The following is a 17,783-nucleotide window of genomic DNA, read 5'->3' on the forward strand; positions in this document are numbered from 1 at the left end:
TTTTTCTGTGGGTCTTGTGTTTTTTCTCCTGTTTTTCCATCACCAAAACTCAGTCCCTAAGATAGTTTGTCTCTTAATTTCCTTCAGGCCAAAGAGATAGCAGCAATCCAGCGTTCAGAGGCACCAATGAGCAAGATGCCCCGGCAGCGTGGTCGCTGGTCCCAGCCAACCAGCAACATAGAGATGACTGTGAAATCCATGCTTGACCTGCGCCAGCTGGAGTCCTTCTCTGTTTCCCGTTCTCCAAGTCGAGACTCGCTGTCTCAAAACAGCAATGGGGATGACAGAGAAGAGCACACTGACCTTCCGGTGCACATCAACAAAGTAAGGACAGTAGTACTCTGAGGAGGTGAACCCACTCTGAGTGTGTCTGTCCTGCATCTGTTTGTTATTACCTACATTTATTACTACCTGATGCCATTCTTTTTATTGTTAAAGGTTTTCTAAGTGACTTCTGAGGAACTTTATTAGATAACTCTTTTGTAGTTAGTACTCCTGCAATGTGTGATTCTGCTGTCTTACAGCAGAGACCATATGAGATCAAGGCTTCTCTTCAATGACAGGACAACCTCATGTTTTCTTTTAGCTCTTTGAATACTTATGTCAAAAACAAGCTGAGAAGTTGAGCTTGGAATTACAGGTGTGTAAAAACCTAGTTAACTGTTAGCTCGCTCTCCTGGGATGCAGTTTCTTGACTCCAGTAGCCACTGAAATGTGGCTCATGATTCCCTTAGTTGTGGGCTGTGCTAGATTAGTAAATTCTCTCTAATCTCTGTATCGATGGATCACAGCAAATAATGTGTGCTCATCCTCAGAAAGCTAGTGCCTGTTTTCCAGTAGCAGTCTGTCCCAGTGCCTAGCTTCATTAATGGTTTTCTTTCCCCTATAACTGTGTGACTGAGAAGAGGATTGAGATTGTCGTGTACAGTAATTCAGTTTTTCAGCTGTGGGCCAGTTTAGTGAATTGTCTGATCAGTCCATAGAAGGTAATGGAAGAACCTGCTGCCACATGGCTTACACTCCTGATGTGTGGTCAAAGAGTACTTTACCAAAGAATTTTAAGGAATTGCAAACAAGGAACAAAACAGGAAAGTACAGCAGTAGTCTGACAAGTTTAGTAAATAAGGAGCAGAAAAGACATAGGATTGCTGTGTTTTCTGATCTCAGATTGCTGATCATATTCTGTGCTGTAATGCATACTTTCTAACCCTGCACAGCACTTGCTGATGTAAGTTAAAACACTGGTTATATCTAGTTTTCTCTCTTTTTAATTAAACCAGGTTGGCAGCTCAATACCTCCCCAAGATAACGGGTCTTGTGTGCGACCCCAAGTGATTCGGCTTGTGTCTTGTGAAGAGGGGATTTTCTCTCAGGAACTGGAACCTTCTGAGAGTGAGGAATGTGTAATCTATCCTGAGCAAGATGAAATCCATCCCACAGACTCTAGCAGGTTAAAAATAATCTCTCTGCTGTGCATGGCTCAGATGTTTCTGTTCTGATTTTCTTGCAGCTTGTGTGGTAACTTTGAATTGACTTACTGCCTGATTGATGTCAGGCATGTTTAGTTGTGAGTTTTATGTCAGATGGATGCTAGAGGAATATGAAACTAAGAAGGCACCATTAAAATAATTTTCCTCTGAGGAAACTGCACATTAGCAGTCTCCTTCAAGTTTTTTTTTTGTTGTTGTTGAATAAACAACTTGGGAGCAGCCTTTTTGCTTTCTCTCTTATCTGGGTTGAAAATAGCAAGGGAAAACTTGGAAGCTGGAAAACTCACTGACAGTGACACGTATGTGGCTGTGAAATGCCTACCCAGGAGAAATGACAGGATGCTTACTTATGAAAACTGGGCAAGAATTTAGCAAATGTAGTGTGTGATTACTCTTTTATGGGAAATAGAATGACTTGCATGCTACAGAAGGAATTGAAAAGGACACTGGAGACAGTGGAAACCTTTTTTTATTCCTCTGCTGTTTCTTCTGTTTTAATTCTATATAATTTAATTTTTCTGTGCTCCATTTTTTCCCCTTCCTTGAATTTTATTCTTTCATTTCCCTCTTAACCTGATGCTAGTAGCTGTTTAATTTCCTTTCTCTTCTCCTGTAATGTTTTAGAGAGTGGGGCTGATAGCTTTAGACAGACTTTTATGCAAGAGTGCATGCCAAGATTTTGCAGTTGAGGCTGCTAGGTTTTGCCTAGTTTATCTTTATTTTTCATTTTTAATTTTGTGATAACATTTGGACAGAGTAGACCCATGTGCTGCTCCATCATGTGAGAAAGGGAGGCCCTCTGGCGATGTTGGATACAGACTGGACACGTGGCAAGGTTTACAGAGTTTGGGCGCTGCCAGGGGTAGTTGCTATTCAGTTCTGTTGATTGTCTTCTGCATCCTACCTTGCCTTGGAGTACATTGGAAACCAAAGTATTTCAAAAAGTGGAAAACTGAAGTCCTTAGGCATCAGGCAAAAGAACAGTGCTGGTGACATTTGACAAAATAAGATTCATGAGATCACAACAGAAATCAGTAACCCTGTCATGCAAGATTGTATTTTTGTATGATGTTCTTCACTAAATTAGTCTTTCTCAAAGCCAGAATCTTGTATATTTTGCATCACAGAATTTGCCCAAAGAAGCAGGTTATGAACATGGGAAAAAAGTGTATTAGAGCTTAAATCTATGGCAAACTAGGGTTTCTCTCCTGCAGGTATAGGCGTGGTTTTAGTCCCTTTTTCATTATGTAAACCTGTACATTTGTTCCTCACCTGTGCTGGAAATCAAGCCAGGGCAGTGTGGTGCTGGTGCCTGGTAATCATGGGAACTGACAACACCCAGAAAATCAAGACAGTCCCCTTGGGACTTCACTGTCCAAGCTTAATGAAATGCAAAAAATATACTGTATTATGATGAGAGAAATAAACTTCTTTTTCTCTTTAAAGCCTTACATTTATAATAAAAGGTGTTACTGACACAGGTAAGGCCTTGTAACAGTTAAAATGTGCTTCTTTACATGTAAAAAAATCTCTCTTCTAGTGCTGTATCTTCCTGTCTCTCTTGTAGTGAGTTCCAGGTAAAAGCACTGCCCCATGGGAAGCTCTGCAGAGGTTATCACAGTAATGGGTGTCCAGATAAACACAGCCCAGACAGTGCCTGCTCTGTAGATTACAGCAGCAGTCGTCTGTCCAGCCCAGACCATCCAAATGAAGGTAAGATGCAAAGACTTTATAAATGTATTTATGTGTGAGCTCTCCATGAGCTGGCCTGAGGTCACACTCCTATTAATCACACTGGTACTGGAGCATTTGAACAGACACCTCAGTGAAGCAGGAATTGATGTCCTTTACTTCTTTCCTTGTGCACCTTTGGCTTTCTCTTACTTTGCTAGCCAAGGAAGCAGGTTTAGTACTGATTATGCCATAGCCTATGCTGTTAGTGGGATATGGTAGATTAGAGAATTATTGCATGTAATGCTGATTAACTTTTAACATTCTAGGTTCAATTTAGCATCTTGGTTGATTTTTTGGTTTTTTTTGAACTTTGCTAATGTTACTCTCATTAAGTTTTTACAACACTGCGGGTTTTTTGTCTTTTCCCAGATTCTGAAGGCACTGAACCTCTAAGTGTAGATGGTGTCTCAGACCTGGATGGAGAAGAAGGAGAAGAGGATGTGGGTACTAGCATGCCGGAGGGAGAAATTCCTCAGATACCTGATCAGGAAAAGTTCCTCAAGGAGCATTTTGGGACCCTGAGCAACAGTGATGGAAAAGGTACTTCTCTATGTTCAGTGGGGAGACTTTGTAAGGTCAGTCCTGATTTTTCCCCTGTATAAGCCAAACCAGGCTACAAGTTCTGCTAGGCTTTCGTGGATGTGTGTAAATGGGCAGGGGGACAAAAATGGAAAACAGCGTAAGAGGCCTAAAGAAGAGTGACATCTGTTAACTTCATCGGTCTGTGTGTACGTTTGTGACGAGATTGGCCTCTGTGTCAGTTTGGAATCCTGAAGAGCTGTTAACGTTTTTCCCGGACTGGCTTTTCCTGTTGTGAAGGAAGGTATTGACTGCGCGTTCACCCCCCCCATAGGAGACACGCAGTGGCCTCTAGTGGTGCATCAAGGCATAGCCAATGTCACAAAAGAAAAGGCTGAAATGCTGGGTGGAGAGAGAGAATAAGAGGAGACATCAGAGTGGCAAAGGAGCTGGTTTGTCTTTATCGACCAACTCCAGAAAAAAGCATATCTTTTTAGAATTTAAAATGGTTGAAGGCAGCAATATCTATGTGAGTTGTTTGGGTTCCTTTTTTCGTTTTATTTTTTTTCCTCTTTGATTGGTTTGTTTTCTGCTTGATGCCAGTGCCTCTCAGTCCTACAGGCAGGATAGGACACAAAGGGAAGCAAAAAAGGAGGAGGCGTACCCTTAGGGAGAGTAGCAGCTTAAGGCAGAGTAATCGAAGTAGAACACTAAAGGCAAAGGAAATATAATTATTTCATTCTCTGTGGCTTTAGCTTAAAAAAATCCCTTTGGATATGAGGGAACACTTTATAGTCTCTACGATAAGAAAAGCTATGTGTGAGAATGTTCTGTAAATAAACTGCTCATTTTTCTTTCTCCTTTAACCAAAATTTTTAGGTGGCTCATGTAGGAATCTGGAAAGAACCGAAAACCTCAGCATTTCCTCTCGCTTTCTTTCCCAGTCCCCGGCTCTCAGGTATGGCTCTGCTTGTTTTGAGTGTTTCTGTCTGTCTATTTATGCTAATATGATTCGGTCTTATGCTAGGTCCTGGGTGAAAATAGTTGAGAAAACTTCTGGCCTTGGTGTGCCTAGGCACAGTGAAGTGTTAGCACAGCACCTGGCAGGCTGCTTGCAGACTCTTGTGATTTGGACAAGATATCCTGGGTCACTTTAGCTGTTCTATTTCTTCCTGATGTAACACTATTGTTTTGTTCTTTTTCCTCTTTCAACAATGTGCTTAATTGTTTCATGATTAATGCCTTGGTTGATTAAGTTGGAGGAATTACTAATAACCTAATTTACTCTTCACTGTTTATGCTCTGTTTATTCTTTTGCATTTCATTCAGCTTGGACAATGAAAGTAGATTTGTCAACTTTTCCTTTGTTTTACAGTCCTTTCTTACTCAGCTTTGTTTCTTGATCCCATGCCTTCACAGGGTGTTCTGGTGTCTCACACAAAGCCCCATAGGGATATTACTCTTCCAAAACCCCCTCAACCCTAAAGCACCCCAAAAGGCCTCTGCAAGCTGTTTTCCTTGTTATTTAAAAAAAAAAAAAAAAACCCAACAAAACAAATTAAAAAATAATGAGGTCAATGGTTTTATTGATTTGGGTTCATAAGTCTTTAAAACAAAAAGTACTCCTGTATTCCTCTAAAATGACTACGTAAAATCTCAGCTCGAATGAATTTCATTACGTAGGACTAAGCAGATTCAAATACATCTTCTAAGGTTCACCAGCTGTATCCAGATTCAGCATGTTAGGGAAATTTGTTTGTTATTACTGTATTCAGCTGCTGTTGCTGCTGTCAGGAGCGCCTCTTAGTCTGTCTCATGTTGAGACTGTATTTTTGGGAAGAAAGCCAGTGGTTAGCTGTTGTGTAAGCTTCTGGAGAGTTGCAGTGCTGAGTGAGGGAAGTCACTGGTGCTTTAGAGATGTTACAAGGAAAGTAGTTGTTTGGTTATGAAAACCTCTGTGCTTTTAATCTGTTCAGATGTTTAAACATGACAGATTAAAAGTTGCCTCCTTTCTGAAGTAAGCCCACTGTGTTTATCTGAAGTGGAGACGAAGAGGAAATTAGGTTTTCCTCTTAAAGATACTGACCAGCTTTCCAAGTCATTATGCTTTCATAATGTTAGGAAAGTGTATTTACTTCCTCTTAGGGTTATCTTAGAATTGAAGAGATTTAAATTTTAGTAAGGTGAGCTGAGAGAAAAGACCTGACCTGACTTTGCCTAGTCTTTCCTATGTCTGAAATTTTTCCTTCTCTTTTGTCTTCACTTTTTATAGTGTCCTTCCTGGAAACAGCAACCCAATGGTATCTGTGATTGCGCAGCCTATAGTCAAATGCCTGAAGACCAGAGCTTGCAGGGTTGAGTAGAATTAAGTGGTAACAGCTTAGGGCATTTTTGACTCAAGAAAGTCCAGACAGGGAGGGGCTCTTTGTTCCAGAGAAACTTAATGCATGTTCCTGTCTATCCAGGGGAAGACACTTACTTGTTTTAACTGGGATTTCTTTATTGTGTTCTTTAGACGACTGTCACTCTCTTCATCAAATCTGACACTGGATTCAAAGCCCATTGAGCCACCAACCCAGACCAGTCAGTTTACACCAAACCTGTTGAAAAATGACAGCAGCCATCCTGGTGATGCATTGGAGAACAGCCAGCTCCTGGAGAGTGTAAATTCAAATCGAGCTATTTATGTGCAGAAGAAACGCAGATCAGCTTTGGAGGCCAGCAGAGTTGGTATGGCTCCTGGACGGGTTATTGCCTCCTTTCCAGAAGGGCCTGTGAATGCAGTCATGAGAAAGGCACAGTCAGTGCATGACCTCGTGCATGAGGGTAAGGACACAGGTTGGAATAATGGTATGAACCTGAGAATGAAATGGACATTTGAGTGGAGGAATTAAATTAAGCTTGTCTTTCTGCATTCTGAGCTACAGGCTTGACATGTCTTCTAACTCCTAGCCTGTCAAGGGAAAATATTTATAACCGTATTAATTTAAAATATAATTTAATATTTTTAATTTGTAATGCAGATACTGGTATTCTAATTATCAGTCCCTGATATTTGTTTGGCAGCTGTGGGAGGAGCACTGGCAAGGGTGAAATGATGTATTTGCAAAGAAATTCTCTCTTGCTGTGGGTGGTTGCTCCAAGCTAAGACTGAAGCTCCCCAGGGTGAGGAGGAGAGAAAGAGGGAAGGAAGAGACAGTAACAGGGATTTTACTGTATCCATGTCTTCCATGTGAAGTAACTCTATTTTTGAAACAATCAACCTACTAACCATTAATAAGTTTTTTTAAAAAACCAAAAAACCCCACCTGATCACCACAACAGCATATATAAGTTTTTGCCTGCTTCTTCTGGCCCCTCTCGTAAGAGTCACAGTGGTCCGAGGTCTTCTGACCATACACTTTGAGAACAAATCTGTCTCATGAGGAAAGCAGCAGTGTGTGAGCAGGATGAGGGATGGGAAAAAAAGAAAGATGTTGGGGCTTGGTGATACTAACCTGAACGAGTGGTTATGTTTGTACACATCTCACAGGGCTGAGCTGAGCCACATTCAATTCTGATTTAGGAATTCACTCCTAAATTCACAGGCTCTTGTCTATTTTTGGTATGTTTGTCTGTTTAATTTTCACAGATAAGGGTCCTGGAGTGATATCCTCTGCCAAGCAGCGTCCTCAGACTCTTTTGGTGGTTGAGAAGGATCCCAGACCTAACAATTGCAGGGTGTTATCAGCCAGTATGTTGAAGATGGATGGATCTGGTGCTCTGCTGGCCAAAGATGTCAGGGCCGCAAAACCAAAGTCCTACATGAACCCCACAACCAGCTTCCGGGCTAAGATGTCAAGGAGCGTATCTGTAGGGGAAAATCTGTACCTTGGTTGCTCCACTGAAATGTTGGCTGATGGGAGGACTAGTCCTCCAGTGACAGAGAAGACACAGTTTAGTTCCACACCAGATGCTGAGAAGATTAAGCTACCAGTGAAAGAAAATGTTCCAGTGAAACCTGCACTCCAGCCAGTTGTAAACTGCTCATCTCCCAAGTCCTTCCACAGCAAGTTGGCATCATCAAACCGAGCACATCTGATTCTTGACATTCCCAAGCCATTGCCTGATAGACCCACACTGGCCTCCTTCTCACCCACTACCAAAACAAAAGCCCTGCTTGAGCCGCAGTCTCCACAGTCACCTGCTGGGGCCTCTAAAAAGAAACCCTCTTTTCCTGAGGTCCGAGCCTCCAAGAGGGAGAATCAAACTGCTGGGTCTCTGGTTCCTGGTAGAGAGATCCCAACAGGAGTTGCTAAGGAGAGCCCAGTGGATTATCCAGTCTCAAGGACAGATTGCCAGGATGAGCCAGGGGTCACTAGTCTAAAACTGAGGGAGGTGTCAGAGGGCCAGCCCCTAAGGTCTCCTGAGAGCACACTGCCCAGGGGCAGGGAGCAGATCACCGGCATCGCCTGTGTGCTAGACAGCCAACCTGGACTTTGCCCACTAGACCCCATCAGGCCGAGGTCTCCTACATCTGTAACTGCCTTGGCACAGGTCTCAGGTGTGCATGGATACCCATCTCTTATCTTCCCCCTTCTGTCTCCTGTCTTTGTGAACCGCCTCACGATCCCATCACATTTCTTTACGTCCAGCTTCTGGCCTGTCTCGTCCTGTCTGCACCTGTCTCGTTCCATAAACCATCCCCTCAATGGTGAGACACTTCTTCAATCTAACATCTTTTTCTCCATCTTTAGTTTCCATTTCCTCTGGGTCTTATGTCTGACAGTCCTTCTTAGCTGAATGTTTTGTAGACCTCAGCACGGTTTTTTTAGTGATTTAGCTGTACAATTACCTCTAGGGGGTCAAACTTCTTTGTGGTCAATGCTAAAAGCTGACATGCTGGGAATCCCCTACACACCCCTGAGTGTGTAGGTCACATCCCCCACACTCCTCTCAGAGCATGTTTGGCCAGCAAATAAAGGTGCAGGCAAACATGTGCTAGCAGAACCAAGCAAGCACAGATAATACTGACAGTGAAGTTATGCCAGGCAGCTCAAACTTTCCTTTGTTAATGTGCAAGTGTACAGGGTCCAGAAGAGTTTGCATACGATTTTCTCCCCTGAGGTAAGGCTTGATGGAGGTGAGCTCCTTGCTGTAGCTGCCTATGAGAGCGAGCAGGTCTTTGTGATGTTATCACCCTGCTTTGAGGACACGTCTGCAAACTGAGTATGCAGTGCATGTGCAGGGTTTGAACCTAAAAAATGTGGGTTAATTTTTGAATTATCTCTAGTTCGGAGAAAAAGGTACAAGCTGAAAAACTTCCATCTGCTGAAAACAGCTCTAAGATTTGTTACAGGCCTCAGTTTAAGGTACTTCAGTCAAATGAAAACTAGCAGGCAAGTTCAAATTGAAGCAAAAATCCTGCCCTCTAAGGCAGGAAAACCTCCAGTGGCAGAGAAGAGACTGTTTAGTCCCACATAATCTGCTGAGGTTTTTCTTTTGAGTCACAATCTGAAAGGAAATACGCCTTTCTGAGTTGTGCATTAGAAAGCTGTATGTTAACCACTGCACTGATACCTTGTACATTCAGGGGCTATACAGTTTTCTACTTCCTTTGTTATGTTGTTCTTACTCATATCTGGGAAGGGATAGCTCTGTAATCCTGTGATCAATTACCTTCTGTGGTGCCAGGCTGCTGCACCATTCATTGGAATGGGGAAGCACAGTATTTCTGCACCAAAGCATTGTAGAAGGATAATCTAGTTTTGATGCATTGTTATTTTTCTTTTTGCATTTCTAGAGGGATCAAACACCTTAAGATTGAAGCACTGTTATGTAAAACAGGGAATGTGATGTTTTGGCTAAGGGACCTGCAGTTACCATACTGTAGCTGCTCTGAGGAACAGTGAGTGCATCTGAAATTTTCAGACACTCCCCCTACAGGGCTGAGGTTTCTTCCAGCACCAGATGCAGCCTGAAGCTGTGGAATCACATTCTACAGCAAAATTGTAGTTGTCTGTACTCTTTAGGCTGAGTTTTCTCTTCTAGATTTGGTAATCAGGCTACATAGCAAATGGTTTTTGGTCAGTTTGCAGAATTAACACAGGTAGCACAGAGAAAGAGCAAGGTTTTTTTCAGTATTGATTTTATTTTTTTAATGGCTCCCAAGACATAGCACACCCTGACAGAATATTTAACAGCATCCTTTAGTGAGTTAGAATGATGTAGCACTGTGGATCCCCAATGTTTTTTTCTCAGTAGGCAGCTGTCAGCCTTAAGCTTCTTGCAGACCACATTTCCCAAATTTTTAGTGGTAGATGCTGGCAAAGCTGTTTAGATCCAAGTTGGCCATCACTGTGAACAACTTACTGTGGCTTCTGGAAATCACAATGTGGCAGTTTAGATTAAAGCTATAGGGTTGATAGAGACTCATTCTGATTCTGACTTGCACTGTTACTTTGGGTTTCCACTTAATTTTTCTGTCCTTCTGTTTCCTGCTTGTGTAGTGGCTGCAAATAAGGAGACTTAATTGTTCTTGTTAAAGCATTTTGACATCTACAGTTAATATGCTGTAGATGTGCTTAATACTGTTGCTGTGTTTAATATTCTCTGCTAGTTTCTGAAGAGCTCTGCTCTGCACACCCGAGAGGCAGAAAATGCCTGTTACTTAAGCATTTATATTAGGTTTTGTGACCTTTCTCCTGACTGGCACTTCCCAGACCTGGAGACCAGCATAAAAACAATGATCAGAGGAGAAATCCAGAAATGATAATGATAAGAAACAGCTGGGTTTCAAACATAAAGAGGAAAGGAGGGGGGCAGAAGGCAAGAATCTTGGATTGCACTGAAGCCCGCTGTGCTCGGACTCCATGGGTGATGTAGGATCAAAGAATGCAGATGGAAGGATTTGTTCTTACCCCTTTGTTCTTTGTAGATGTTTTTGTTTATGTATAAAGAGATGTTTTTCAAGCTGTATTTGTTTATAGATCATCTAGATGTATTCGTAAAATTAGCTCAGGTCCTCTCCAATCTGCTCAAAGATGGTTTTCTTAGAATTGCAGAAATTACAGTGCTAATGTGACAAACTATTGGGTTTGGGTAACTAAAAGAAGTCAAATGGGTTTGGGTAACTAAAAGAAGTTAAATGGCCTTTGTCCAGGCCTTTGCAAATTGAAGATTGTGTTTGTGTGTCTATGTCTTTGTTCATGGTTTATGTCTAACTCATGAAAGTGTTTATTGTATAAAAGATTGCAGGCCTTCAACTCATGTTTTGGAGATAATATCTGGTGGGGACAGGCAGAAGATGCTGTCCCTCAGTTGCTTGTTCTTATTTTTCATTTTTGAATTATGGTGTATCAGCAGTGTGTGTCATGGGTTGCTCAGCAGTGCAATTCTGTTGTGATTGAGTTTGCTTCTCACCACTCCTCTGGACCTTAGTCCTTGCTAGAGAACACTGCAATAATTCAGTATAATCCATCATCCTCCGTGCTTTAGTTGTCCACTGTGCAGAAGGATGCATGAGGGGGCGCTTGTAGATTTCTCACTAGGTGGAAGCTAAATTAGAGGCCCCTTGGATGAGTCCCTCTTGCCACTGGAAGCCCTCATACAAACATGGCTTTAATTGTAATCGGAAATCACATGGGTAGTCTGTGACTCTCTGTGACTGTAACAAAAATGTGCAATTTGAGGAAAAACATTGCTGACTTTGGAGAGTTTAAAGACTGGAAAAATAGGGGTGTTTGAAGTAAGCAGCATGTCTAGTTAGTCTGAAGAAAAGCTCATGCAGAATGTGCCTGTTTAATGATTTGCTCAAACCAGTTCTGAAGATTGAATGAGAAGTTGTGTGCATGTGATCTTTCAGATACGCACTGAAAAACCTGTTTCCTTATGAAACTATGAGGTTGCAGATAGTGGAGTGTCTGTGCATTAACCTGAGCTTTTATGTTTTCCTCCCATCCAGAATCAGGCATCAGCATAGAGCAGTGTGAGCACGTGGTATCCGAGCTCCAGGACAGCATGCGCAGAGCCCTTCACCTTTACCGCAGGGTGAGTGACCTCACACACGGGCTCTGGTACAGCCCACAGACATCTTACACAGAATGTGAGTGCTTGCTGCCTCAAGGTGTTCTCTTGACTGTGTGTTCAGTGACACATGCTGCCTGGCTGCCCACTTGACCGCATCTTCAACTTGAACCAGGGATGCAGGAGCTCCTGATTTCCAGCTTTTGGATTTTCCAATGGTTTGCTATGGTACTCTGAGCAAATCAATTAAGTTTTCAGTCTGTTTAGCCTATCTGTAAACTGAAGATAATACTATGCTCTTTTTCAAAGGGGTATTAGGGAATTAATTAATGGTTATACAGTATTTCAGGAATATGAAATATTATAGGAGCTTTGAGTTTTATTATCCTCATGTGTTCTTTGTCTTTGATGCCTGGGAAAAGGATTAGCAAATGTGGGATACGATGGGAATCCAGCTGTGATAGGAACATGCAGCTATTTGCCTGTCCCTGTCACGACCAGACCAGTTACATGCAGAGCAATATAACAGCTCTTTGTTTCTTTGCTTAGCACTGATCTGCCAAGTCTCCTGTAATGAGTGTGAGACTTTGATGGTGAGCATCTGCCACATGGTCCTCTGCAGCTCTGGCCACAGCACTTGCATCAGCTCTCTGACCTTGCTCTGTTCCTGGGACCAGCTGCATTTGGAGACTGTGGCCCTGTGCTGCAGCTGGGAGACATAGTACCTCCTTAAGCCCACTATAAGGGGAACACTACCCAAAAATGTGCTTCCCAAAGCTGTCCTATTGGAGTAATGCCTTTGGATTTTTTGCAGCTAGGACTATTGGATGCATATCCTGCTAATATGTCTAAATAGGCAATCTCAAATTTTGAAGAAAAGTAGATTTGATTGGTCTGCAAGTCTTTATGGCATCACTTCCCTAAAGGGCTAAAATGGCTTACTTGGTGCTCTACCTAAACCCCAATGCATTCTTTTTTTTTTCCCCCCCTCTTTGTTTTCAGGTATTAAATGATACAGAATCTTCTACTGACAAAGATAAAATAGCAGGCCTCCTGACAGAGACATTCTCCTCAATGAAGAAAGAATTGGACTCTCTGAAGGATGCAGAAGAGCTTCCAAAAGATAAGGAGGCACCGGTGAAGCCACAAGATAACAGTAGCCCACTGAATGAGGGATGTGGTGCCAATCTACCGAGTCCCAAGAGCTTAGGAGATGAGCAGACACTAGCTTTGTTGGAACAGTACTCGGAGCTATTGCTGCAAGCTGTGGAACGGCGCATGGACAAAAAACTCTAAGAGGGGTGGCTTTCAGGTGTTTGTGAATACACAGAAGTAATCACAAGAGAGGACCACAGAGAGAGCTTCAGACCAATGCTACCTGCCATCATCTGGTCTAGGGCTGGTGGGGATACCTTTATAAATTGATTTCCTCAGGCTCCAACAACTGACTTGTTCCAATTCTTAGCAATGTGCTGGCCACAGTTTTAGCATTTGTTTCCCAATGGTCTTCAACTTCCTGTCTCTAAACAAAGTCTTGAAAGAGGAGTTTGGAGAAATTGCCTTGAAATTTCTTCATAGCCAGGAGGTCAGGATGTTTGACACCTAAAAAGACAAAGAAAATCCAGTTTATCCAAATTCTGAACTGCTGACTAAAAGCAAAGGAGTCCATGTGAAGCCAATCCCTTCCTCTCCGAGACTTCATGAGAATCAAGAATCAGACTTTTAATGGGTTTATTTATTAATTTATTTCTCTTGACTGTTGTTTTATGCCACATTTGTGGCTGTTATCTTTGTCCTTTAAAAAAACTGTCAATCCCTTTGCCATATCCCAGCGAGAAACAATCTGTATTATAAACCCCCAACAGGGAGACAGGCTGGAGTGTCTGTGCAATTAATGAACTGTTCTTTGCTTAGATCTTGTCTTGCTGTTCTTGCTTTTCCTGCCTTAGTTTTGTTCCCTGTAGTAATCCTGCTGTTGTTATGACAACCCTGTCTGCTTTCCTCTTGTGTCAAGACAGTCCCCACACTGTATTTTATCTGCATTCACCTCCAGGGAAAGGCTCTGTATGCCTTGGGCCGTGCTTTGGAGATTACTTTATGAATTCATTGGTAGTATTTTTAATCTGGAATTTGATGTTACATTGATACTTCAGACCGGGTTTTCTGCAGACATTTTAAAAATTGAAATTAGATACAATACTAAAGTTTGTTTCAGCCACCTTTCATGATTAGGAGTTGGATATTGACTTTGATGTTATGATTTATTTGTGGAGAAGTGACATGAAAAAGCTGGTTTCCATCTCTTACAGTGTGACTCTGAATTTGAGAGATCTTTGGTGCCACGGGTCATCTGTGTCATTTGTTCATTTCTCTGTGACAGGAAAATGAATTCTCCTTGCCTTTACAGGAAAACAGGATATTTACATCCCAAGAAGGCTGGGATTCTCTTGCCTTTTGTAAAGCTGTTTCAAATCCCCTCAGAAAATTATTTCCTAAGAACTTCAAATGAGATATTTTCAAATGAGACCATTTCTCCAGCCTCTTTGCTTTTCATGAATTTCTGGTCTGAGAAACAGAAAATCTTCTCTTCTTGCATTTTTATGTGCAATATTCTTCTTGCCCTGTGGAGCTTCTCTAAACCCATGCTAACTTGTGTCTGTTGTGGCTTAAAATTGTCCAGTGATGTTTTTAGGTCAATGATATAAGCTAAGAAAAAAAAAATTAAACCAATGAAATTCTTCAGCACCTTCCCCCTTACTCCCACTCCTTTCAACAACAGGGGCAGATACACAAAATGTTTTATTTCTTCCATCTCCAGTCTGTCTTGCATTTATTTTAAGGCAGAGCAGTGTAATCCCAGTTCATAAACCTAATGCAAGCAACAAGCCTTTGGTGGGAGACAGACCGCTAGCATCTGTGGAAGTCAGTCAGAGGCAGCCAGACTGCATCATTTGGTTGCACAGGTTACAGGGTGGAAGCAGTTTTCTTTCATTTTACTGTTCTGGCTGCTTCTGTCTGAAATCCTGTGGCACTTGGAAATGTGGTCTGTTGGCTTCTCTGTCTTTCTGTGACTGCAGATCTGCAGCGCAGCCTTTCTTTCTACTGGTCTGGCCAGGCTGGCATAGGACAACCTGTTTCTCGTGAGTAGCTCTAGGGCTGAATAATCTGCAGTTCTGTCTCTCCCCAGATCTCTCTGTGATCCCCAGGTTTGCTGCCTGATCACTACTGAGTGCTTCAGGACATGGCAGTATAGGGAACTCTTGGAGAGCTTTCCAGCTACTTCTGCCTGTAATTGAAATCTGCCTAATCATGTTTCAGGTGTCCTTGCTAACCTTTACTTCCATGGTCTTGTACTGAAACTCTAAAGGGGTTATTTTCTAGTCCTGTCTCTGCACTGTATTGTGCTGAATCAGCTGGTGTGCTTGGTCCCATGAGCAGCTTCTCTTGCACAGACAGGTTTTGCAAAGGAAGGCAAGTTGGAAACCAGAGAGGAAATTTCTGGCAGTTTCTCTGAGTGAAAAGGTGAGCTGGAGATGCCATGAATGGAATGTGTGATGACAGTCATGTTGGATCTGTGATGGGAGTTAGCGTGGGTCAAGCTTGCTTTTGAGGTGACCAGTTCCTCCACTTTCAGACTGTGAACATATGTCCTAGTATACAGGAAATTTCTTGCTGTACTGGGGCCACAAGACACTCAGGAAAAATAGCAGTCCCTTGAACCCAGGTATATTTCGGTACTGTTGATAATGGTTTGAGGGTTCTTTATAGTACTTCCTTGTGCAATTTTATACCATTTTATAATTTAAACTTTGAGATAGTGACAAAAAGGTCAGAGATGATACAGAAGAGCCAGTGGTGAGAATGAAATTACCACGAAGGTAAAGGGCAACAACCAGCAAAGCTGGCATAGACATATGAAACAAAGCTCCTTGGAAATAAGTTGTGTGAAGCAAATCTGATTTTTAAGCTGATCAGAGTGGGTTTTGTTTCCTGGAATGGATTTTACTTGAGATCATGGCTGTATACAGGAAACCAGAGGTAAAATCTGATCAGAATGATGGCAAGAAAAGTATTGGGCAAGTAGATCAGTTGGAGAATAGTTGTGTAGTTTAAAATAAATTTAGAATAGTATATGTAGAAGACTTAGGAAAATAGAGTAGAAGTAGAGATGGTCTTGGTCTGAGGAACACCATTTGGCCAATACCTGTGAAGGATACAGTACCAAAAGGTTTTGGGAAAGTAGATACAGGACTTGGAGATGGTGAGCTGTAATTGAAGAATGAATTGGAAGGAGTTTGTTTTAAAATATGTTCTATTGAGCCTCTTGCTTCTTGTGATTCTCTAAGCAACTATTTTTTTCTTAAATGGCAAAATCATGAGCTGCTTGTTCAAGGCTTTGATGTTTTGAATTGAGTAGTAGAAGCCCAGTAAAGGAGACGCTGGTGCCACAAGTTTGTTGCTGAGAGGGGTGAGGAGATAGTGTTGCTCTTTATGATTTAAGACTGATCCAACTAATTCTTCCCTGCTAACTTCCTATTGCTGGCAGTAGGAAATATTCCTAAAACCCCTAGTTTACAGAACAAAGAGAGCATAAATGCATTGCATTTGCACCTTGTGAACGTGTTTCACCACAGGCTGTCCATTGGGCCAGGTAGAGAAATAATGAATGGTAACTACCTGGGAAGTGAGGAGGTTTGTTGGAGGAGGTAATAAATTTGAGTCTATCCTTCTTAATGGTTCATGATCCCTCTTACTGGTTTGTGTGGGTGTTAGCATAGGCACAGCAAGATACCTGTAATTAAGATAAGTTATTTGTTTAACATAAAGCCTGAAAAAATAATTTTGACCTACCTATCCTCTTTACATATATTTTTCCCCCTTCAACCCAACACTCCTGATCTATATGAGAAGTTTTAGGTTTCTTTTCCATCTTGTAAGTAGTACTGCTTTGCCTGTGGAAGGCCTCAGTTTGTTCTGGGGCTCTCTTGAACTGGGACAGTAGGAAGGGCTGCAACCTGAGAGGGCAGCAAACTCTTTTATTTCCTGCTGTAGGCAGGTAACACCTTCCTCCTCCTCATCCCTCAGCAGCACCCAGGAGCTGTGTGTATGGGAGTCCGCATTTCTTCCACCTCCTCTCTCAGGTTGTCCTCTCCTTTCCATGCGACCTCCCAGGTGATGAATGGGGCATGGCCTTACAGCAGCCCCCTTCCCAGCCTCCCCGTTTTGCAGACTTCATCATGACTCAGAGGAATTGGGACGTTTCTTTCCGGGAGTAGAAACATACCAACTTAATTTTTTAAAAAGAACAAATATGTATATAATTATATATAAGAAAAAAAAAATGAAATGCAGGTATTTAAACACCCTTGGTAAATTCATGCATGTATACAGTGTCTTCCCCCCACCCCGTTGGATGTGTAGCATCCAGGACACTAAATGACGTAAAACCTCATTGAAATGGTAGACAGGTCTAGCAGTCCCCCGAGAGAGCAGGTGCTTCCTTCTCTGGGTGGGTCCGGCGTGTCCCATGTTTGCGATCGTGCGTGTGAATGACACGGGGCGCTGGGGCTGTGTTCGTGTCACCACGGGGGACACGCGCGGGCGGCCGCCTTCGGAACAAGCCATGTCCGCCCCGCGTGTCCTTCCTGCGCCCTCGCTCCAGGCAGGCACCTCCTCACCCCTGTTCCCCCGCACTGCCCTTTCCTTCCCTCTTCTAAAACACAAAACAAACAACCCACCCCACCCCCACCCCCCCCCCGCTTTATTTATAAATGCGTGTTTTTATACTTTTGGCTTTAGGTAAAATAATACTTTGTCCTTTTTTTTTTTTTTTTACTTATTATTTGGGAAAAAATTAAAAATTCCGTTTGTTGGGGTTTTTTTTGTTGTTGTTGTGGTTTTTTTTTTTTTTCCCACTGTGAGGCTCCCGCGGGAGCTGTTTTTAACTCTGTATCCATTTGTACTTCGTGTCTTAAACTGTTTCAATAAAAACGTGACCATTTGTTACCGAGCTGCGGGACTCCCTCGGAGCTGCGC

The 17,783-nt window shown here is 42.4% G+C and overlaps 1 protein-coding gene across 6 annotated transcripts in view; it reads left to right on the plus strand.

Annotated features, from left to right (window-relative positions):
* Nucleotides 1-17,050, plus strand: part of MAPKBP1 (mitogen-activated protein kinase binding protein 1) — a 102,391-nt gene extending 85,341 nt beyond the window's left edge. For 2 of the 6 annotated variants that reach the window (XM_042047016.1, XM_042047017.1), the window contains exons 24-32: nucleotides 88-324; nucleotides 1,281-1,450; nucleotides 3,058-3,203; nucleotides 3,594-3,764; nucleotides 4,623-4,701; nucleotides 6,259-6,569; nucleotides 7,375-8,436; nucleotides 11,686-11,771; nucleotides 12,750-17,050. In XM_042047016.1, the coding sequence (XP_041902950.1) occupies nucleotides 88-324; nucleotides 1,281-1,450; nucleotides 3,058-3,203; nucleotides 3,594-3,764; nucleotides 4,623-4,701; nucleotides 6,259-6,569; nucleotides 7,375-8,436; nucleotides 11,686-11,771; nucleotides 12,750-13,043 (2,556 nt within the window). In that variant the 3' untranslated portion in view covers nucleotides 13,044-17,050. The remainder of the gene's footprint in view (nucleotides 1-87; nucleotides 325-1,280; nucleotides 1,451-3,057; nucleotides 3,204-3,593; nucleotides 3,765-4,622; nucleotides 4,702-6,258; nucleotides 6,570-7,374; nucleotides 8,437-11,685; nucleotides 11,772-12,749) is intronic. The other 4 variants (XM_042047018.1, XM_042047019.1, XM_042047021.1 and 1 more) reach the window with 3 other exon arrangements.
* Nucleotides 17,051-17,783: the final 733 nt, after the last annotated feature.

Source organism: Corvus kubaryi, unplaced genomic scaffold (genome assembly GCF_017639235.1).
Source record: "Corvus kubaryi isolate FWS band 111438036 unplaced genomic scaffold, C.kubaryi_AGA036_p1.0 66, whole genome shotgun sequence".
NCBI lineage: Eukaryota > Metazoa > Chordata > Aves > Passeriformes > Corvidae > Corvus > Corvus kubaryi.